This window comes from Neolamprologus multifasciatus, chromosome 1 (genome assembly GCF_963576455.1).
Source record: "Neolamprologus multifasciatus chromosome 1, fNeoMul1.2, whole genome shotgun sequence".
Lineage (NCBI taxonomy): Eukaryota > Metazoa > Chordata > Actinopteri > Cichliformes > Cichlidae > Neolamprologus > Neolamprologus multifasciatus.
In genome coordinates, this window is record NC_140439.1 from 14,877,953 (window position 1) to 14,901,454 (window position 23,502).

Below are 23,502 nucleotides of genomic sequence, written 5' to 3' on the forward strand. Positions count from 1 at the left end.
AAAAATTTAAACGTACAGCTCCTTCCGACATAAATGAAGACTGAAAACTAAACAGTAGTGATGTTTGTAGGGTTACAGAAGTTGGGCTACCGGGTATGTAATGATGTGCTACGGGATCGTTAGCTACACAGCTATGGTTAGCATAAAAGATGAGGACAAAAAGTTATTTTTTATAATACTATCACCATCTATACTTCAAATCGAGAATTTGATGTTTCTTTATTTTCATTTGTTCATCTGTCTGAGATATGCAACTTCAGCTTCTATTCTCTAATTTAATATAAAGGCAGAACATTACACATAACAACTAGAGATGGCACGATACCACTTTTTTATGGCCGATACCGATACTGATGTCATAAATTTGGATATCTGCCGATACCGATATGAATCTGATAAAGTGTATTTTGTAATCAATAAAACTGTTTTTTATAAATATCTTGCTGCATTTTGTATAAGTTCAAACTCGAGTTTAAAAAAAACAAAACACTAAAGCTATTCTTTTATACCTGTATGCAAAAAATACACTGCACCCAAAATATTTTATAGTTCAGCTACACTGATCAATCTAACAAACTTAAACCTACACCATCCTCCCTATTCTGGTATTTTAAAGAGTACTTAGCAGAAATATTAAACAACCTAACTAATAGGGTTGCCAACTCCCACCAAAAAAAAAAAAAAGGGAACCACCCCCCGCCTCGTGATGCTTAATTGACGCAATCAACTTTAATTTAATGCACGTGTAAAAAATGCACAGAAATCAATTATTTTTCTACAATAAGTAGGTAGATTCAACATCTTTCTTCAACAGGGGTGGCCGTAGCTCAGGAGGTAGAGCAGGTCACCTACTGATCGGAAGGTTGGAGGTTCGATCCCAGGCTCCTCCAGTCTGCATGCCAAGTATCCTTGGGCAAGATACTAACCCCAAGTTGCTCTCCGATGCGTCCATCGGAGTATGAATGTGTGTGAATGTAGTTAGATAGCACTAAGTATAGATAAAGTGCTTGTGAGAATGGGTGTGACTGGGTGAATGTGGCGTGTTGTATAGAGCGCTTTGAGTACTCCGGGAGAGTAGAAAAGCGCTATATAAGAATCAGTCCATAACAGAATTGCAGACTGCACAGATGGTACCTTCCCACAGGAAAAAGTACTATAGCTTACTAGTGTGTATATTAGACTTAATAGTATACATAATACATAATAGTATACAATAGTATATATACAATAATGGATTTCTATACATTTAATCAGATGAAAACTTTGGTTGTAAGATTCAGATAATTATTTATTAAAAGTTAGTCATTTTAAATGAAATAACAAAGAAAAGTATTTTTTTGTGCCCCCCTTTCCCTGTTAATGCCCTACCTGGCCCCCTGGCAAAACTTTGCTTTGACCCGCCCCTGCACAGTTACCAGCCGTCAGCTACGTAAAAAAAGATCCTAGTGTTATTTGTCTCTCAGAAACCGTTCATAACTTCCCTTCAACTCATTCATGTCACTTAAAATGTAATCCTGTTTCTCCATCATTGTTCAGCTCTGATGATTCAGTAAGAACATCTCCTGGATTCATTTTCATGTTTCCCTCTTACCACATATCCAAACAGATATCATGACCAGCAGCTTTTACAGCCGTGGCTCCAGCAAACATCAGTTGAAACTAAAAATTAATATTAAATCAATTCTAACAACAGCTTATCAAGCTTAAACATGCTGCTGTTGTTTATCCACTGGTCTCCTCTTTCTGGCGCAAAGTGTGCGATAGATAAACAAGAAAGACGGGACTTGCGACAGAAAAAACAATCAGCTGGTCATTGATCAGTTTCATGATTGAAGTAGCAACAGGAGAGGCAGGGGAGAGAATGAGAGAAGAGTCAGCTTTGCAGCAAAGACAGAATAACTCCAGCTTTGTATTTTTGTTTTTGTTTGTTTGTTTTTTTTCCATTCTACCTGAAGTATGGAACAAGTCGCTTCCTTTTCACATCAACATGGAACTCCGACGGCCAGTCCAGCTGTGGCTCCATATATCAGTTGTTAAGCTTAATGTGGAAATACTATGCAAACATTCAGACATGCACTTACATACTTGCTATACTTCTCTGGGATAGTTTTCTCTGAGATGAAATGACGCGGTTTGGAAGCATAGCGAGACTCCAAAGGCTCCACCAGACCGCCGACAGGTCTCGCAGACAACAGCTGCTCTATCACGTGACACATACTGCTCCGATGCGCTGAGCTGGGTCACGCCAGGTAGCGCGTTTTGTGAGGTGATTTTGTGATACTTCGGATCGGATTACATTTTTTATTTCTCTCCGATATCCGATCCAGTAATTTAGGTCAGTATCGGAACGATATGTATCGGTCCATCTCTAATAACAACTAGCAGTTATAATAATTGACTTATGTTTTAAATTATTCATCAGGAAAAAGTACTAAAAATTGACCATAAAAAATAATACATTATTCTTTGATTTTGTTTTTATCTAGAACATGAATTCACTCTAAGTCATCTTATAATTTAACATCAGTATTGTGAGGACTGTTTAAAAATTGTAGCTTAATGGAATGAACATATTTCTCCCTGTAGTTTAGTGGTTAAGGCTCCATTAGCTTATAGTATTTCTGTTAAATATGTGTACTGGGTTTGCTTAAGAAATTTGTCTTGCATTGTTGATTGTCCTTAGTAGCAGATTAGGCATTGTCTGAATGTGGTCCCTCTGATGAACTGCACTGGTTTTAGTTATTGGAATTCTTTTTGTTAATGTTTTTGTCTGCATTAATTCAGTGATTCCATTGTGTAGCTCATGTTTCGAATCATATGCATGGTATTATGAGATGCAGTCTCTGCATTGTTTTAGGAAGAGGTGGAAACCAATATCCCTGATTAATCACTGTTTGTAAGTATCAAAGTATTAGTTAATGATTTGGTGTAGAAGGGATTAGGACTCTCAGCGGGATCATTGTAAGATAATGAGCAGATCAAACATTCACTTTATCTTTAACTCACAATAGCACTGTGCCTCCCAGCGTTGCATGTCATCTGTTGTTATTATATTATTTCCTTCTGCTCATTGAGGCTTGGCCCTGGTTATTTTGTGATCAGTGTGTCCAGCAGAGCCATATGAAACAGTTTAAATGCAATTACTCAGCGTTTGCTGATATTATCATCAAAACAGTGCTTTTATTAAGGCGCTAGGTTTGAAGGAACCCAAAGGGTCTTGTAACAGGGACCTGTGTAACATTAGCATCTAACTCACTTTAGGAATTTACTGTCTCCACAAACAACCACTATTAGTTTAATTATTAAATAAAAATCAAAAGGGGCCAAACTGGGAATTATGTAGTTATTCTCTGCATTAAGGTATCTGTGTGCATATTTTTTTTACCTCCAAGTTGAAAAATTTATAATTTCCATTAATTAGTGTTAATTACAGTAATTATATGCTTGTGCATGTAAAGTGTACCATGTTGTGATTTTTTTTTTGTGAGTTGTTTTCAAATTTTACCTATTACTTGAAAAACAATAAGAAAAAACAACTCAGTAATATGCTAATATGCTAATTAGTTTAGTGCCGTCTGTTAGTATATTAAACTATCTCTGATATAATACAGTAACTGTAAAAGATGTCGGGCACATTTCCCGTATCTTTTTGCTAGCCATGTTCTTCCTGCATACACTAAACAGATTAAAACTAACAAATACAATTAGTTGTTTTTGCAGTCCCAGGCCTTATTTAAAGTACAACAGTAAGCGGAAAGCATTAGGCCTTAAGCACAGAGTGTCTTTGCTCACTGTTTCTTGTGTGTAGCAATGCAGTGCATAAAATTTCAGTATTAAATAGAGATTATATTTTGTGTTAATAAATTGTAATCAATTTCCAACTAATAGCATCGCTAGCCTTAAAGCTCTGAACATCTGCGATAATCAAAAGAAGTCTTTGCCAGCAAATTGTTGTGTGAGTGGTGCAAAGTCACACAACATGAACATCTGACACCACAGGTTTGCAGAGGGAGATGGCAATTTTATTTAACTTGTCAGCTGTACTTTGAGTCATAAATGGTATAAATTGTATTGTATTATTCAGACCATTAAGCATGTCCTGAATAAAAGATGAAACGGCATTTTTACAATAAGGAAAGTTGGAAAAGACTGAAGACAGAAACGATTTCCTGTAATATGATATCCTGCGTAATGTTTGTAGAACTGTATGCGGATACCTTGCAGCAACCTGATGTCATCTGCAGGTAACGTAGCGTAAACACAGTGGATAGCCATGCATAGTATTTGATGTCATTTAAATGCAGCTACCAGGAGTGACTTAAATTGTTAATTTTATTACAGCAGAGAAAAGCGAGTGTAAATTTTGTCACTAAGGTTTCTTTGCCATTATCAGGCCACTATTGTGAAGAGCAGTTTGTTCTTAATGGTTTGCCTGGTTAAATAAAAGATTAAAATTGCTTTAAAGCCTGTGCCTGTGGCTCAAAGACAGTTGTATGTTTCTAACTATCTCTCTACACGTTTTGTCTCATTTATCTTCGCTCGCAGGCCACAGTACTTTAAGATCATTGAGGAATGTGTTTCTCAAATTGTGCTCCACCGTAGTGGCACTGACCCAGATTTCAGTTATCGCAAACGCCTCGATGTCGACTTTAGCCACCTATTAGGCAAGTTGAACAATTTTTAAATTACTTTTTTTTTCAGATAATTAGTCAGATAATTTCTGACTAGTTGTTTTTTGTTTTTCAGAGGTGTGCGTGGATAAATCTCGAATAGATGAATATGAACAACGAGCTTCGGAACTGGCACAGAAGGCAAGTAATGACAAAAGGAAGCAAAAATATAGCATGCTGACATTTAAACTAATGTGTTGTATAAAATAAGGTACTAATGAAACACAAACTCTTCTAAAAATCTAAATATAATGAGGCCATAGGAATAACAACCATATAGGTTTTTGTAAACATCAGTTGGCAACCGTGACATCTTGCTGTGGAATAATGACCAGACTGACCTTAAAATACACAAAATTCATTTTAAAGTGAGATATAATAAAACAATGTTTTATTGTAATGTAGCAGTGTAATTGTATCGGTTTCTACCATTAGCTGAAATCAGCTAATTTCAAGTTATATTCCAAGTCAGTATTATGTGTGCTTGGTTGAATAAACTGGATATTTGGTGCTCTTTTTTCAGTTTGATGAGGAGTTTCTAAGCAGACAGGAGGCACAAGCTCAGCTGGTCAAGTGTGAAGAAAAAATAGCTGAACTCCAAGCAGAGCTACAGGCCTTCAGGTCCCAGGTATTTTTGTACATTTCTTTTTATTCGAAACGGGATGTGAGATGTAAGAAAATGTTGGATTGGATTACTAATTAAAATCCCTTGAATATTGCATGGAAATGCAATTCAACTTTCTTTTCTTACTTTCCAATGATGAGATGTTCTTGTTATTTAGGGTTGCGGCATAGGGTGGGGGTTTTATTCACTGGAGCCTGCCGTTTGGTTTGACATAGAGGCTGCTCTACTGGCTAGCTGACACTAAGTCTAATAGGAATACTGACCAGTCCTCCATGTTGGCCATTTCTAATTCTCTGATCTCTATCCCATAAGAGGAAATTGTTCTAAAAGCAATTTATTCTGACAACCCCTTCAGCCCCCCTTTCCCATACCACAACACTCCAGAGAGTTACTCCTACACCCTGGCACTGCAAGATAACTACACACTCAGAGAGAGGAAAAGAACTTCCTTTTTTTCCATGATAATTTTTCAATTTGAGTGAGCAAACACAGGATGAATACTCAAATACTGCCTTGGTTCAAATGGTGATGGTACATTTAACTGGTGCAGGTGCATGCATACATACATTGTCTCTTTGTCTTTGACCATGCCTGTATCAGTCTCGCTCCCACCAAACAGACTTTCACTCGTGCTTGTTAATTCAGCAAAGGTGTTCTTCCCTGCAGACGCAGAATAAGAGCCCAGGGCTGACCTTTAGTCTGCGTCTTTAATCTAAAACTGGTGCATGGATCAATAAGCCATTTGCTCTATATGATACAATTTACAAAGCTTGTAGGGCCAGTTATAGCATTTCTGTTTTTTTTTGTATTTTTGACAAAACATCATTGTGTGTATGATCTTAACAGAATCTGGACCCTTTCTGAGCATTTGGCCTTTACTGAATGGTTGAAAGAGTACAGCTCTGGTATCCATACCGTAGAGGTATTACACAGGAAAGAATACAGAACATGGTGTATAAGCACATTTTGTTTTGCTTTTGGTCTCCCCAATAAGTCGTTTTTCTTTGACATGTGATTTCACTGCCACGTGATATTTAAAAAATAAATAAATAAAAAAAATATGAAGGCGTTCATTCTGCAGAAAATACATTTCAAGTTGGAAGCTAAGTGCAATAGCATGGAGCCCTAAACTATGAACTCTGGGAATGGCTGATTGAGATGTCGTATCATCAGCCTTGTTCATTACCTTGCTTCAAGGTAGCTTAGCATTGTGCTCCTGTTTTGAAAATTTAATTGATGATGTTGTATTTCAAGTATAATTTTTTAAATTCCAGGCTACAGTTTACTGTTCAATTCAAAACTGCTTCAGGTCTGAGCTCTGTGCGTGCATGCGTGTGTGTGCGTGCACATGTGTGTGTTTATTTCTACTTCTATAGCTGAATTTTCTTTTGCTTGAATTTTCAGTTTGGAGCTGTACCTGTGGGGCCGGCCAATGCTGGACAGGCATCATCTTCTTCAACAATCCCATCTGGGGTTCCAATTCCTGCTCCAGCATCTCTTGGGCCAGTCCCACCACCACCTCCCCCTCCGCCTCCGTTACCTGGTTGTCCTGCACCACCTCCACCACCTGGAATGCCTCCTCCATTTGGTGCTCCCCCACCACCCCCTCTTGGATTTGGGGGTGGTCTAGGCTCACCTACCCACTACACTCTGCCTTATGGCCTCAGGCCAAAGAAAGAATTCAAGCCTAAAACCTCCATGAAGCGCCTGAACTGGTCCAAGGTAAGACTCACAGATGTGTGTAGTGTATGTTACATTATAAAAAATGAACTATTTCAAAAACTTTGAAAGAAGAAACTAAAATTTAGGCCACGTAGAGGCCCTCTACTTTGTTCCTGATGTGTATTGGCAGCTCCTGCTAAGTACAGGTGTTTCTCTGAGAATTAAACAACAACTTTCTCACTTTGTGCCAAGCCAGAAATAATTGAAAATAACAGATGATCAGATGCTATTGTCAGAGCAGCCTCTGTGGTACTAATACAGATGTTGTTATCCGCAAAGCAATATTAGTTCACACCACCAGCGATGTTAGTTTGTGGTTTGATTAATAATTTAATGTCAGATTTACAACAGTACAGATGTTCAGCAAATTAAACCAGATGTTTGAAATTTACAGAGAACATTCTTGTAGGACATGTGGAGAACCTGTCCTGCAGCTGTAGAAGACCCTTGCATATGGCTGTGTTTGGGACAAAGCTGTTGTAAAACTTTCTCATTAATAAGAGTTTAACTTCCAACTGTTGCCCACAAACAGCAGTCCTAATGCAGTGACACTCATTTATCACTTTCCTAATAGAATGGCACTTAGTAAGGGTATCTTTGCTGAGGTCAGTGCCCTGTCTTGCAATTTTAAACAAGGTGATCCACATCTGCACCAGAGTTTCACGGTGTTAATTTGACCATTCTTCATTTCTTCATCATATAACAAGAACTTGAAAGGCATACAAAAATATGCAGTGAAAGATAGTTGATTCTTCAAAACATCAGCAGTGCTACCAGTGTTTGGTGATTAAAGGAAGTATTCACTTTGAAAATATTCTTTGATAGACTATGGATTAAATTTAAAGACCTAATTTTATATTTTTAAAATTAAGCTTGAGGTTTTACCAACTTTTATCTATTTATCTACCTGCTTATCTGACTTTCCTTATTTTAGTCTGTATTGTACGTTCTGCTAACTTTATGTTATTGTTCCAAGGAGGAAAACTATTTCATTGAGTAATGGCAATACTGTACTTTATATTAATCTGGAAAGAAATGCAAATACCTGGTGGCGTGCTTATTGTTATTTATTTATAACATTTGGTGTCAGTCTTCATGGGAAACTATATCTCGAGGCTTTAATGTGACTAATAAATAATTAAGTAATATTTATATTTCTCTGTCAAGCCCTAACTGGTTAATTAAAGATGTTAAATTATGGCTGTGTATTTTAAGATTCGTCCCCAAGAAATGTCAGAGGGCTGCTTTTGGGTGCGGGTTGATGAGGACCAGTATGCAAAGCCAGATCTGCTCAACAGAGTTGCTCTTACTTTTGGATCACAGAGAACAGGTAAGACTCCATCTGCTTTTTAATGCACTTATTTAATTTCCATCTGTCAAGGTGGTGCATTGTATTCTGAGAAGGCTTGGTTATCCTTTATACTCTTATCGCTACGTGTTGGATACACTGTGTATGTTAACGCTGGTCAACAGCAAGCCAAACTCAATTTTCACGAGTCAAGAAACTGAGCGTCTTGCTCCTTTATTACGGTCTTCTCGACGGCTTACAATCTTTTACAATTGTGGCTTGAATAACTCGATGAAAGTGCTGAGTGAAAAGCCATTGCTTTCGATGGTGTGTATAAAGATTCAGGCCACAGGAGATGAAGTTTAAACACAGGCAGGTTTTCTGTACCATGTTTTTTCCCAACTGACTGCAGCTTCTGCTTCCCACAATGCATTGCGAACACATATTACTCCTTCAAAATAAGATACAGAAAAACTAATGCTGACTGTATAGAATATATTTTTAACTAAATGACTCTCTTTTTTAACATAAATTACCAAAGTTGAAATATGACATTTTTATCACTAAATTATTATGAACCATTTTTAATCTTTTACTTGGGACAGAACATTCTTCATAAACAGATGTTTTCACACAGTTAAGCATTTGTGTGTAATACATTATTTAACTTTTTATTACATAATATTTCTTTGTTTTCTTTGACTTTTTTTTTTTTTAGAAATTTTCCACACTCGTCTATTCAGTTCACTTGTCTAGACAGTTGTGTACATTAGTTTGTGTTCAGCACTGCTTTAAACTTTCTACTTCACTCTTTCTTCAGTCTTCTTGTCTCAGCTGGATGGTAAAAGTAATAATTAAGATTGTCTTAATTAAGATACTTCAGCAGTATTACTCTGGGTTTATAAGCATCGTGCAATCATTGAACCTTAAAAGAAATGGTCTTTTTTTAGATACAGAATAATTTAGCTGAAAAGCAACAGAAAATACAAATGGTTAAACAACAACAATCAATTAATAATTAGTAAATATAAAATAAAAAGAAAATAGAGGGCTGACTATAGTCTGACCTTGGCCTGGTCATGAACAGTTTTATGGACCAGGTGGAGCCCACTATCTGAATCTTCGTCCACATTGGAACCCATTCATGGTCACTAGCGGGTTTTCTAGACACTCATTGCCTAGGTAACCCTCTAATGTATTTACTACCAGGTCTCATCGGGGATAGCTGTTGTTAGTTGCTTCAATCTCTTGCCTGGAAGTCGATTAAACTCTTGGGACATTATTTGTTGTTTTATGTCCCTCATTGCAAAATTGCTTCCACTGAGATTTAGACCAACTGAAGCACCAGTGCCAACACATGAAAGCTGGATTCTGACTTAGTCAAATTCCCATAAATGGTAGCTTCAAGCCACTGACTCCTGAAACAGTTACATACTCCATACGTGTGAGTTGTCATACCAACTCACACGTATGGATCGTTTGTTTAGCCAGTCCTATCCCTGAGAAAGTACTTTAATGTGCTGGGGAAATATGTGGATCAAAATAATATTATTATCACAGTATTACTGGTTTTATAGAAATGATTCTTTCCCCTATTTAAATGGACTGCTTGTGCAGTGACTATTTTCTTCTTTTTTAAAAGTTTCAGCACTAGCACTCCTTGTGGAATCACACTGTTTTGTATTTTGGTGACTATTTTAGTGGTGATATTGCATAATAAAACACCATACTCTTACTGCCTAAGACATTAGTGTAGCTGGTTATATCTGGAATATTCATGTACAAGGTTGTTGGAATGATTAAAGCTTGAGTAGGAGGTAGCAAGAGATGTTATCCCTCCCCAGTGTTTCATTTATTAGTCCCTTCACTGATGATTTATTCACGTCTTGTGTTTTCTTTCTTGTCTTGTCACTGCTTCAGCTAGCTTACGCCAATTTGAATTATTCATCCAGGTGTTATCTACCTGTCACAACTCTATGGCGTTCCTCTCAAGGCACAGTGCCCCCTTCTCCCTCCCTTACACACCAATGCAACCCTAGCTCCCTATAGTCAAAGTGTTGAATAATGGAGGCAGATCTAAAGGGCAAACAGGTAGACAGACAGTCAAACAGGTGTTCTTTGGGGATGGCAAAGGAGGGATGTTCACCTGAAGACATTGTACTTTCCTGTTAGGTTAATGACCTTGCGTCTGCACATTTTCACAGAATTTTATTTTCCAGCTTTCATGAAATACATGCCTCATCTTATAGGCAGGCACGCAAAGGCGGTTCAGCTCTGTGCCGTTCCAACTGCTTGGTTTGTTACTGTTAACGGGTAATGCATTTTAGATTTGGTGAGAAAGAAACATTTGTCTTTCTCATCATTTGAAAGGTTGTTCTCCTCACGGTTTTTTCCAGTCCCAGTGGAGGTTGTAGGAGCAGGATGACTGGTAGGTTGTGCAATCGGACCCAGCTGCTACCACTAGCGCGGGTCATCAAGTGAACTTACATGTGTACGTGCTTGTGGGTTTGTTTTCTTATTAACACAGCCGTGTAGCATCATGTTTCATCTCACTTAAGAGCAGCAGCATCTGGATCAGCATTAAACATTAAACGGGACACAATGTGAAACAGTATTCACTCAGTTTGCCTCATTAAATATGGATTCATATTTCTTGAAACTTCCTCTTTTTTTTTTTTGGTGATGTTTATTCCTCTTAGTAGTTTTCTAAGACAATTCCTGTCATCCACACTGTTGGGTCTGTGTTTCCACAAGCCCCGCTAGTTTAGAGACTTATTCTCGTTAACGACAAAAACAAGACGAACATCTTTTACTTGCTAGCAAGGGAAGTTTTTGGTCAAGGACCAGCTCTTGGAGCTCACGCTCCTAACCTGTCTCCAGCCCAAAATCCTTCAAAGAGCAGCTTCCCTCGCAGCTATTTATTGACAGTCTGTTACAGTTCACACAATACACAACACAGCACCTCCTTCGTAAAACCCCCCTTGGTTACAAAGACAAGGCACTATGTGTGTGTATGTGTGTGCACGTGTATGCATGTGCAACACACGCGTGTGTGTGTGTGTGTCTGTGTGTGTGTCTGTGTGTGTGTGTCTGTGTCCAAAAGGGTCATAAAAGCAGGAAGCAACATCACAAGAAACAGATCTTTCAGATAGGATGTTTCTGCAATAAAATCTCCCCCAGCACAGAGTGGCTGGAGAGAAGGGATGGGTATCGGTATTTTTTTTTTTAGACATTCATTTTTTTTTAATTTTTTTTTTTTGTAGTTTATACTTGATTAACCAGAGAATGTCTGCTGAAAATACAGCTGTGATGGTCTTTTTCCCAGATTTTTTGTGTGTTAAGTCTAATTGTTGAATGTTGTCATTATGTTCTTAAATTTGTACAGTCTTGGTTCAAGCAGTAGGATCAAGACATTCCTTTGATCCTGAGCACCTCTCCAGTAGGGATGGGTATCGTTTAGGTTTTATCCAATACCAGTACCAAACCGGTACTTTTGAAACGGTGCCGGTGCTTAAACGGTGCTCAAACCGGTGCTTAAAGAAAATATAACTATTTGCGACTGCTTTTTGTGTGCTCTCTGTGTTTATGAACAGTTGGTATAAAAAGCAAGAAACAGACAAATGCATATATGCTCTTTATTTTCTTAGATAAATGATGCAAATATGCTGACTTAATCAATAAAAATTAATGAAAAAATTCCAGTGAGGAACACAACTGAGGCAACATGTTACTTTAATGTTTGTAAGGTTATGCCTGTAGTGTAATGCAATAATCATAAAGCAGAATTAAGCACAGGAGACACCCTGGTGTGCATGGTAGATGGGTTCTAAGAATGTAATAAATTAATAACTCTTGTGATTTCTTGTGGATGTTGATTTATCTTGAAAGCATTTCAAAGGCTCTATTCATCTAGGTCTTCCCCCAAGGTAGAAGTTTTTTTTCATTGTCTTAGTTCATATTTTAACTTTCATAACATTAACATTACAGTCATCCTAGCTATAGTTTTCTATTTGGATGGTTGGCCTTTACTTGATTATAGTGTCACTAGTTAGTGACTTAGCTTGTCAAGATCTGTTTTCTGTTTATTGACTCAGCCAAAATAACTCTTTATTAGTGGACTTGCAAAGAATAGTGCAGATACATTGATTTTTTTTGCCTGTAAAGTGCTCTTCAGAACATCAGAAAAATAATCCTGTTGCGCTTGAGGTATTTTTTAATATATATTTTTTTAATCCGTAAAGTTTTATGGTACTATAGCAGTGGACATTTGCACTAACTTGCAAAAGAGGGAGGGAGATTGTAATCGCCGGTTGGAAGACTTTCCTCTACATTAGTCCTTAAATTTCATGTTTTGTCAACCAAGTGGTTATTTTTGCTTTTGCTTTTTTCGAGGTTGTTTTCCAGTTAAAGCCATATATGTAATTTTGACCAATGCAAACTGAGGAGAACCAAACAATTCTGACAAGCCCAGAGCTGTCACTAGTAAAATCATTACCATCTTCTAGGATTTAATTACAGAGGGGGCTAAGTAAAACTGGACATAATTAACATGAGAAAATACCTACGTGTTGGTTTCAAACTACAATTCAAAACAGTTTTTAAGTGGGGATTTTAGTATACTTTTAAATGTGTTGGTAATTTTGTGCATAATATAGCAAAGTTGAATTTGTGGCAGCACCGTATCATTGAACCCATTTTTCGGATCGTAAGGCGCACCGGATTATAAGGAGCATTAAGTGAAACAAAACAGTCAGATAAGTGAAACTTTACTCAACTCATTCTTCTTGCTTCCTTCACTTACCATTGATTCATTAATGTTGAATTCTCTTGCAGCTGCTCTATTCCCATGTTGTCGCAGTATATTAATGACTAACCTCGTATTGTGGATGGATTATCTCAGTTGTTCTCCTGACTGAAGTTTGGTCCATTTACAGCATCCTGCCATGCGATTGCATTTGTTCTTAACCATCGGGAACCCTCACGTTAACTTTTATCGAGTGGAAAAAAGTTAGCATTCATGTTCCAGCTTGATTGTGTTTATGTTATACTAACTTAGCTATGTCGCTAGCGATCACACAGCATATCATTATATACCAGCTAGCCCAACTTCAGTAACCCTACAAAATTTTTTCAGAAATCTCTCAGACAGAACATGATATATCATGTTGGGGTGGAAACTAGCGAGCTAACTTCCTGCTAACTTCTAACTCCGTTAAAGCCGTAGCCGTAATGCTCCGACAATCCATCAAAGTGGTGTGGCTTTTTAGCTTACCAAAGTTGTGCTAAAACATTTTTTGACAGATTTTTGAGCTTTGTGTATCACATATAATTGGTTTGAGGTCAGTAAGCACAACCAGAATTCATACATAAGGCGCACTGGATTATAAGGCGCACTGTCGATTTTTGAGAAAATTAAAGGGTTTTAAGTGCGCATTATAGTCCGAAAAATACAGTATTTTATGTTCACTTTTCTTCGAGAATTGGATTGTTTTTAGTAGAGACATATCTACAACATGTACTATGTACAAGTCTTGTAAAAAAAAGTGGTTTAGGAGTTCAGTACCATTCTGCTAAATTTAATCTAATGCCAAAGATGAATTCTTTCTTACATTATTCAATGTGCAAAATAGATGGGATGCAAACCATAGTCTGAGCATCTCTGTCTCAGTAAGCTTGTTTTTTCTGACTTTAAAACCTGTAGTAACTGCTGAAAATGAAAAAGCCATCACTCTTTGTTTTTGTTTTTTTGATGAGATACTTCTTGTACCTATTTATATTCCAACAATGCGATTGTGATTTTTTTTTTTTCTTCAGCAGTCACATTAACACATTTAACATACATGGATGAATAATTTACTATGATAAGAAATTGGAATAGCAATTTTTTTTGTCTCATTATTAAAGCAAATGATTGGATTGCATTAATCATTAATGAAACAAAAAATATTTTTGTTATTGCTTAAAACCTTATTTAAAATCCTTTATCTATGGTAGTTTTTGGTAATTTAATTTAATTTTAATTTAACATTATTTGGGTTGTCACGTGAGGGTAGGAAAATAAATTGATCTGTAGTTAGACAGCTTCACCTTTATACTTTATTTCACTACAACAGACTGGTGTAGTGTCTGCATTATAGTAGGGCTGCACGATTTTGCATAAAATGAGAATCACTATTTTTTTTGCTTAGAATTGAGATCACGATTCTCTCACGATTTTCTTTTCCAATGTAAATATTTATTGCACTTATTAACTGCACATCAACTTCGTAACAGTTGAGACTGAACATAAAAACAATAAATAAACATAAAAACAACAAATGTCTCACATTTTGTTGTTGCCGCAAAACTGTACTGCTTGAAATTCCGTCTCCACCTTTGCTCGACACTGCGTGTATAGAGCAGGTAGTGCAACAATAGAAAAATAGTTGCGGGACGGAACTGTGTAGCGTTTGTCTAGGGTGTTGATCATTTTCCTGAATCCCTCGTTTTGCACAGTGTTGATGGGAGCCATATCTTTGGTCAGGTGATAAGTAATAGCCTCCATAATTTCTTTGTGCCTGCGGGAGTTCGACGGGTATAGGGAAGCGCTGTATAAGGTTCCCGTTATTGATGTTTGGGTGGTTGACCGGGACGTATTTTCTCCAGTCACCTTCTCGTCATCCCGGACGTGTTCTCCGTTGTTTTTTCCCCTGCCAATTTTAGCATCACACGGCACAGCTTCTGTATCACGTGGTATAAGGCTCCGCCCTCGTCATTTGTTGAGCAGGAAGAGTGAGCGCAGATTACGTCCCGGATCAAAATGCGGTACAATCGTCGTCGTCTTTTTTTTTTTTTTTTTTTTTTTTTTTAAATCGTTGTCATTTGGAAATGGGATCGCACATAAGTATGAATTGAGATCGCGATTTTCTAATGATTAATCGTGCAGCCCTACATTATTATAGATGCTGCACCAGTCTCCTGTGCCACTCTCCCCTCACTTATGAACAAGATCCTGAGATACTAAAACATTTGGGGCAGCAGCTTATCCTTGCCTTGGAGTAGGTGCACCATCCTTTTCCAGCTGAGACTCATGGCCTCAGACTTGGAGATTCTTATTCTCATTCCTGAAGCGTCTTAATCAGCTGCAAACTGCACCAGTGCAAGCTGGAGGTCAGCGCCCGATGAAGCCAACAGAACCACATCATCTGCAAAAATCAGAGACTTCCTCCACATCTTGGCTGCACATATAAATTTTATAAATATTATGAACAGAATATTTGACAAAGCTTTGGTGGAGACCAGCACCCACTGAGAATTATTCTTGGCAATGTGAACCAAGCTCTTACTATCATTGCGTAGGGACAGGAAATGACTAAAAGCAACTACAGCTAAATGCACACAATGTAGCTATACAGTAGATGCAGTTTGCCACATGCTGTACTCATGGAATGGTGTTATGTGCCCGGAGGAGCTAGCAGCTGCTACCTTCCTGCCTATGGTTCAGGAACAGAGGTAACACCTTGGGCAAGCAGATTTTTCAGCCAAGAGTTGGACAGTCACCTCCGCAGGTTCCTCACTCCCAGGATGGTCATTGCTGTTTGCACTGGGGCTTGAAGTGTAGCAGAACTGGTTCTCCATTTTATGTGTGGGACATGACCCAGAGATCTCAGGTAGACCCAGCATGGACGACGTCTCCAATGATATGATAGCTTCCAGTTTGGGATGTTCCCAGTGCAGATGATAAATGTAGTTATGGGGTCTTTGTCCTTTAAAATGACAGATTAACCTTATTCCTGTTGCTACTCTGATACTTCAGTCCACGATCCACGGCCAACAATCATTAACTACCCTACCTGCATTAAATACCCTGTCAGATATGACAACAACTATACCTCTGGAGTCTGTGCAGACCGTGGTTGGTAGGTTTAACACTGCAGCAATTCAAACCTCAAACACAAGTATAAAAAGTTATTGTCGTGTTTTAACATAACTGTCTAAACAAAACCTACCGGTAATTTGTAAAGTGTAAACATTACTTTGGACAGGGAAGTCAACTTCAGCTCGGCTATACTTATAATTAATTAATTATAATTTCTACTTCTCCCCCACTTTCTTTCTCCTACAGCACCACTGCAGTTCAGCCAGTGGTAGTGCATGCAAGTAGACAGCTTTTCTTGTAAACTCCCTTTAGACCATTCCCCCACTGCTTGCGTTCACAATAAAAAAAAAAAAAAAACAACAAAAACCCCCCAACTTAAGATCAACTTTTGAAAGCATCAAAAATGGGTGATGCTGAGTGCAGCTCTGTGCATTGCATTGAATGTCAAAAATCTCACCATTTCTCATGCTAACCTTTTAAGGTGAACCACTTAGGAACAAGCAGTTTGCAAAAATGCATTTCTTTGAAGAGTGACAGTTTCCAGTAGAGAAGCTGTAGCCACCCATACAGTAATTGTCTAAGGACCTTTGAGACAGTCTTTTAAAGCCACTTACCAAAGCAATAGATGTTGACTTTAATAAGATTTAACGCTGCTTATGGTTACTCAATTATCCCTAATATATATGTTTACGATAACATTTACTGGCTATTAAATAATTAACCTCGTCCAAGCCCGCCCCCCTGTCTGTGCACACATGCAGAACCATGGCTGGAGGTTTCTTTTTTTCTTTTTTCTTTGCTTCACTTAATCTTCCCAATGTTTTATCTGCTATTCCTGTTAGTCCCTGGTCAGTTCATGCCATTACAACTCCAGGCACGGACTCCCATTTCTCCCCACATTCTTCCTAAGATGTTATCATTTTCCCATTGCATATAGCTAAAAGGTTATATTAGTTTATTTCATATAGATTAAATCTCCCATTATCTGAGGGACAATTTTCCCATAAACATAGATAATAGGAATTGTAAACTTTAACATAAATAACAGTTTAGTGTAAAACTGTTGTTGTTTGCTACATTTTCTTATCAGTCTTGGGCAAATTACAGCAATGTCTGGAACAAGTCTTTAATAAAAACATTAAATGATTCTTGTTTGTTATTGTTAATATTCCTCATCTACTTTTACAGTGTAAGACAAGCACCTGAATCGGTGTGCTTACATACAGTGGCTTGCAAAAGTATTCGCCCCCCCTGAACTTTTGCACATTTTGTCACATTACAGCCACAAACATGAATCAATTTTATTGGAATTCCAGGTGAAAGACCAATACAAAGTGGTGTACACGTGAGAAGTGGAACGAAAATCATACATGATTCCAAACATATTTTACAAATAAATAACTGAAGAGTGGGGTGTACGTAATTATTCAGCCCCCTGAGTCAATACTTTGTAGAACCACCTTTTGCTGCAATTATAGCTGCCAGTCTTTTAGGGTATGTCTCTACCAGCTTTGCACATGTAGCGATTGAAATCCTTGCCCATTCTTCTTTGCAAAACAGCTCCCGCTCAGTCAGATTAGATGGACAGCGTTTGTGAACAGCAGTTTTCAGATCTTGCAGCAGAATGGAGGTCTTAAGCGTCACCAACAAACTCCAAAAGTCAGAGAATTAAAAGTGGTGTTGGCTTTAGCTCTGTTATAAGTCATTGTCACAGATTGTGTGGTGACCTGTGCAATGAATAACATCAAAACAACTGGAAAATAGTGCATTTATTTTCATAACTGCACACATATGTAACCACAGTTGTTGTTTTTGTTTTGTGGAACTGTTTTTGCCGAAAAATCCATGTGAACTTGGGCGGAATAATGTGACAAAATTGCACATCCATGTCAAAAGATTGGAAGTAGATGAGAATATTGTTTTACATTTTTTGTGCAAACACAAGCACAACGGAAAATACGTTGCAGAATGTTTAACTGGAACATTTCAGATTCTTATCTAGACATTAGATGTGAAATTTGCACTTTAGCTCCAGTCGCTGCTGTGAATGTGGCCAAAACAGTTATGCAGGTTTAAAATCTGGCAAACAATATGCCGATGCATGCGATGAGAGCAATCAGTCTGTGTAACGTGATCTATTCAAATGAGAGAAACAAGCCTCTGACATGTAATGTCTGATGTGATTATGACACAGTCATCATCAGCCATCAGTGTCATTGTTGCTTCAAATAAGTATTGAATGTTAGAACATTACGTCTATTTTAATGAACAGAGAGATCTCAAAATTGTGTGATGCTTCTGCTTTTTGTTTGATTTTATTGGAAAGAAATCAAAATTGAACCTAAACTGTCATAACAATTATACATATTTTTTGGCAGTGCATATAGTACACGAACTCTTTCTATAGTCTCTAGCATCACTTTTCATTCAATGTAGTGCTTTATTTCTTTACTGACATCAAAAAGTCTAAAGTAATGCTTACTTCAAATAACACTGTCTTCTTCTTCTTTCTTTCTGTTTGCTTTGTCTCTGCTTCTTTACTTTCTCTTTTCTTTTTTTCTCTTTTTTTTCTTTTGCAACTTCTGCTTGGCTGCATGATCTGCCTTCATGTTTGCTCTACAACAGAAACAAAAGGTTAGTAGATTTTTTTTTTTTAATTATTACTTGCTTTTCTTATCTTGCAGCATCAGTTTTAGTTGGTCCCAAACTAATTTCAGATATGTTACTGTGAGAGTTTGTGAAATTGTAACCTGCATGTTAGTCATGCACTGAGGGATTTCAATTGATCTGTTAAAGAAGCATAACTTCCATTACTACTTGCACCTGTATAATTGTATAAAGGTGCATGATGCTGACCTGACCTTTCTAAGCAGTATTTCTTCCCTACATTTTTTCTATTTTATTTTTTTTATTATTTACTTTTTTTTAATAAAAGCTATTGAAATTTAAAAGGTTTTATATCTAGTTAAATCTGACAAACATATGAAGTTGGGATTGTCTTGTACATTTTACTAAAGTAAAGGCAGTTAATCATTATTAAGATGCATATTTGAAGACTGTAGTTTGTTCGTATTTTTACTCTTCGTACTCTCCAGTGTTAAAGCTAAGTCTTTGCAGGTAGGTAGTAGCTAAACACAAGTATTTTGTGTTGCTCAAAATACTTGTTAGCCTGTTGGTTTAACATGAAGAACCTCTTCTAACGCCTATAAAACTCTGTCCGTGGACCGTGTTACATGTGTTGCCAAAGCAACCACAGACTTGGATATATTATGCGACCTTGTAAAGTTAAGTTGTAACATCATCCTTCAAGAGTGTAGACCTCTAGCCAGTGTTTTAACTCTGTGATTGATCGGTGAATTATTATCCAAGGAACTTGTGTAATTTTGGAAATTGCGTCAGTCTAAATGGAGTCTTTGAATTTTACAGTGAATTTAGTTTTAACTTGCCATCAGCAGTAAAGATATAGTTTAAAAGAAATAGTTTACTACTAGAAAAGTAGATGATTTAGATTTAGTTTTATAAGCTTAAGATTTAGTTTTATAAGCAAACACTATAACTTCAAGTCTCCCTACAATTTTTGATATATCGAATGCTTGCGCAGTACATTCCCCTTTGGGGAGGTTGTATTGACATAAATAGTTGTAATATCAAAGGACTAAGATTTATTTATTTATGTTTTTAACATTTGATGAACTCAGAGTAAAAAAGACTTCTTTGTACTGTGCCTTTTACTTACTTGGACAGACAAGAAGAAAAAGCGGAGAAACAAACAAGCAAATGTACTGAGTGGACAAGCAGAGAAGGAGCTGACAGCTCTCAGAAGTGTTGGCAATTTCTGTGATTTCACGGATAGCCTCTGGAGAAGCTCTTTGAGAGTATCAGTGTCAATAGATAGAGATAAAACATGTATAACATGGCTTTCCTTTGGGTGTTAGTGAGAAGACAAGGTGAAAATCACAGAACATATTCCAGTCGCTGGCAGGTGGGGAATTAAGTACTATGAGGAACATGTCCTCTTTTTACTGCACTACTCATGTCTCATCTGTTTGTTGTTGTTGCTTCTGGATCAGCCAGCAGTGATGGTAATTTTTTAAACATAATGGGCACTGGTTAAAACAAACCTGTAGAGACCTGCCTTTTTGGTATTCAGTTGGATTTGGTTAAATGTTTGTTTTTACATCATAAAATGAACGATTATCATAAACTAAGCCAGGCTTAGGAAACACTAAAATATTTTATTTCAATAAAGGAATATATTAATAATAAAAGCTAAGCCTACATGGTTGGATCAGCCATATTGTTAGGTCCATAATTTGTTGGGCACTTTTTTGTAGTTTGCCACTGTTCAGCACCAGTGGGGTTTTTTTGGGTTTTTTTTCCCACACAGCCATGATGTAATTAAAGCTGAAATGCAGACTTTGTGCTTTAATTGAAGGAGTTAAGGAATTCTAAACACTTTTGAGTGATTGAGTGTGTTCAAATGTAATTGTACAACTGATTTATAAACAGTTTCATGGTCAGGTGAGTCTATATCCTTGGTAATAAACGACAAATTAAACAGATAAAAGTTCTGGAGTGTTAAGTTGCACTTGTTAGTTGTTCATTAAAGAGATGCTGGTGCAAGTGCAGGAGGCCATTGCTTAGCTGAAAAAACAAAATGAGCAAAATGAAAAAGGAAAATCTTTAGGAGTGGTAATGAATAGAAATGGTGAGCTTGTCAAACCACGGGTTATACTCAGGAACAAGAACACCAGATCAGACGTTGCCAGAAATGTCTTTAAAAAAAAAAAACAAAAACATGGTGGAAGCAGTGTTTTGGCATGAGCATGCGTGGCTGCCGGTGAAGCTGGACCACTAGTGTTTATTGATGAAATGATTGCTGATAGAAATAACAAGATAAGTTCTGAAGTGCACTACGGGGCTGTACTAATGCTTGGATTGCTGCAGATGCTCCAAAACCAATTGGACAGTGCTTCACATTGCAAATGGTAATGAGCTAAAGGCTAATGCAAAAACAACCCCAGAGTTTCTCAAGGCAAAGAAATGAGAAAGATCCTCATTGCCTGAGTCAGTCATCTGATCTCAACTCAGCAGAGCATGCTTTTCAGTTAGTGAAGACAAAATTGAAGACAGAGACCCACAAACAAGCAGCACCTGGAGGTGGCTGCATTAAAGGCCTGGTAGAGCATCTCAAGGGAGGAAACATGGCATTAGCTGATGTCCATGGGTTCCAGGCTTTGGGCAGTTATTGCAATCACAGTCTGCACTTTGAACACTTGATTGTTTGATTTAAAAGTCACTGTGATGGTATAAAGGACTAACTTTGTAATCGTCCATATACGTGTCATTCTAATTCTAGTATATTCTATAATTACATCTTGATTCAGAATTTTAGAATTCCCTTTGAGATTTTGAAGATAAAATTTTAATTGTTACCATGTTCACATATGGGGGGAAAAATAAAACAATTTTTTTTCTTTTTTCCCCCATTTGTGAACTTGTCACACTGGCATGTTATATGAATATACATAATTGCACTTCGTGTTCTAAAGAGTAACATCTTAATTGACATCTGCAGCATGTTTTCTTTCTATTTCTTTTTATCAAGGAGAGGGCAGAGAGACAGTTTCGTCGCTATAGTGCTTGGAACAAAAATGAGCAACAACATGAAGAGAGCTGCCCTTTCCTGAGCCTTCTTTTCAACTAATAAATAACATCCAATTAGACGAAACCCTCAAAGATCACAAAATCAGTTTGCCATTTCTTCCTGGAATACAAGCATCCACTAATAACCTACCTCTACTGAAATGCTGCAAGACGGTAGACAAAAAGAAAGAGAAATGGAAAGGGTGTTGGGGAAAGAAACTGCTAAAAATTGAGAAACATAAGGAAGTTAATAGCTTTTTTTATTATTATTATTTTATTTACTATTGGAGCCTGACCAATACAGGATTCAGCTCACATCGGCTGCTAAAAAAAAGGTTCAAAATGGCCGTGGGCTGTTCTGTGTTATGCAACAAAATGCTTAAACTTTAAAATGTAGTTATTACAGAAGAGTTGGGAGAAAACAACACCACAGATAACTGCAGTATTAGCAGCATGCTGTGTACTACTATACCTTTGGAAGAGATATACTTAAGGAATAATTCGAAACCGTCACAGCACATAGACTGTGTGGTAATTTACACGTTAGCTTTGAAAAGTGGTTCTATGATTGTTTTAAATATGACAAAAAAGTTATTCAATAAATCCATATAATGCTTGCGTGGAGATGTTGTGTTAATTTGATCAGTGCAAACATAGTATTTAATTTGGTTTAATCTGATTACCAGTGGTGATGCTGTATTTGTTGTTGCCTTACTAAGTTTTTCGTTTTTTCCCTCATCCTTTTTTTAAGAATACTGTACAATATGAATAGTGAATGTCTGGCAAAGCAGATAATTAATAGGAATCATAGATTAAGCTTGTAAACATATGCAGCTTGGGATATGTTTTAGCGTGAAGATGCACGAATACTTAGTGAATAAATCATTTGAAGTCATAGCATGGTTATGCTTGGACAAGATGCTTCACGCCTATCCTTTTTTAAAATGTTATTTACCGCAGTGTAAAGACTTTGGTTTGAGTCAGTGTCAGGCTCACTAGATCAATGTAGCCTGTTAAAGAGAAAGTTGAAGAAAGACAGTCTCTTTTCCTACTGCTGGCATGCTATAACAGATAATTAGACAGCTAATTTCCATATGAATATAATGGTCTGTAAGGAAGTGTATTTGCATTGGTCCTGTCATTCTGCACAAGTATATTTGGGGAGCAGAAATTGGGCTGGTATGTAGGAGGGAATTAACTCGTATGCATGGTTTGGCGGTTAAGCAGCACATACAGTAAAGAAAAGGCTCCCATATGGCGGTAAAGACCAGTCAGCGCTAACAGCTTTTCAACACTAGTCATACTCAGGCTGATGTGACACATTAAACAGCCGTGTTCATTCATGTCCATGCCTCTCCCCTGTCAGCCTTCACTGCATTAACCCTCAGAGTATCTGTAAATTGGAGCCATTTAACATATGTATATGATGGTTAATGGGTTTCTCAAATGCGAGGTGGGTGTATTTCCTAAAACAAAAGCGAGAGCTTTGTGGTCTGCTGCGTGGAGAACTTGAAAGGCTTTTGAATTACAAGAAAAGAAAAGAAGCTGAGGAGGTTGGTGGACACCATCACAGGAATTAGGAGACGATTGAGGACCAGAGAAGGTGGGGATAAAAGCAGTACAGTAGGCTGTCCTGTTGAAAATCATATGCCTAAATATTTTTTTGAGAACTTGGCATTATATTCTTATTTAT

The 23,502-nt window shown here is 37.3% G+C and overlaps 1 protein-coding gene across 5 annotated transcripts in view; it reads left to right on the forward strand.

Annotated features, from left to right (window-relative positions):
• Positions 1-23,502, forward strand: part of LOC146525489 (protein diaphanous homolog 3-like) — a 174,694-nt gene that overhangs the window by 27,634 nt on the left and 123,558 nt on the right. For 4 of the 5 annotated variants that reach the window (XM_085176439.1, XM_085176521.1, XM_085176591.1 and 1 more), the window contains 5 exons: positions 4,546-4,664; positions 4,747-4,811; positions 5,194-5,298; positions 6,700-7,017; positions 8,233-8,347. In XM_085176439.1, coding sequence (XP_085032565.1) covers positions 4,546-4,664; positions 4,747-4,811; positions 5,194-5,298; positions 6,700-7,017; positions 8,233-8,347 — 722 coding nt within the window. Of the gene's footprint in view, positions 1-4,545; positions 4,665-4,746; positions 4,812-5,193; positions 5,299-6,699; positions 7,018-8,232; positions 8,348-18,788; positions 18,798-23,502 lie in introns of all 5 variants that reach the window. The other variant, XM_085176358.1, reaches the window with a different exon arrangement.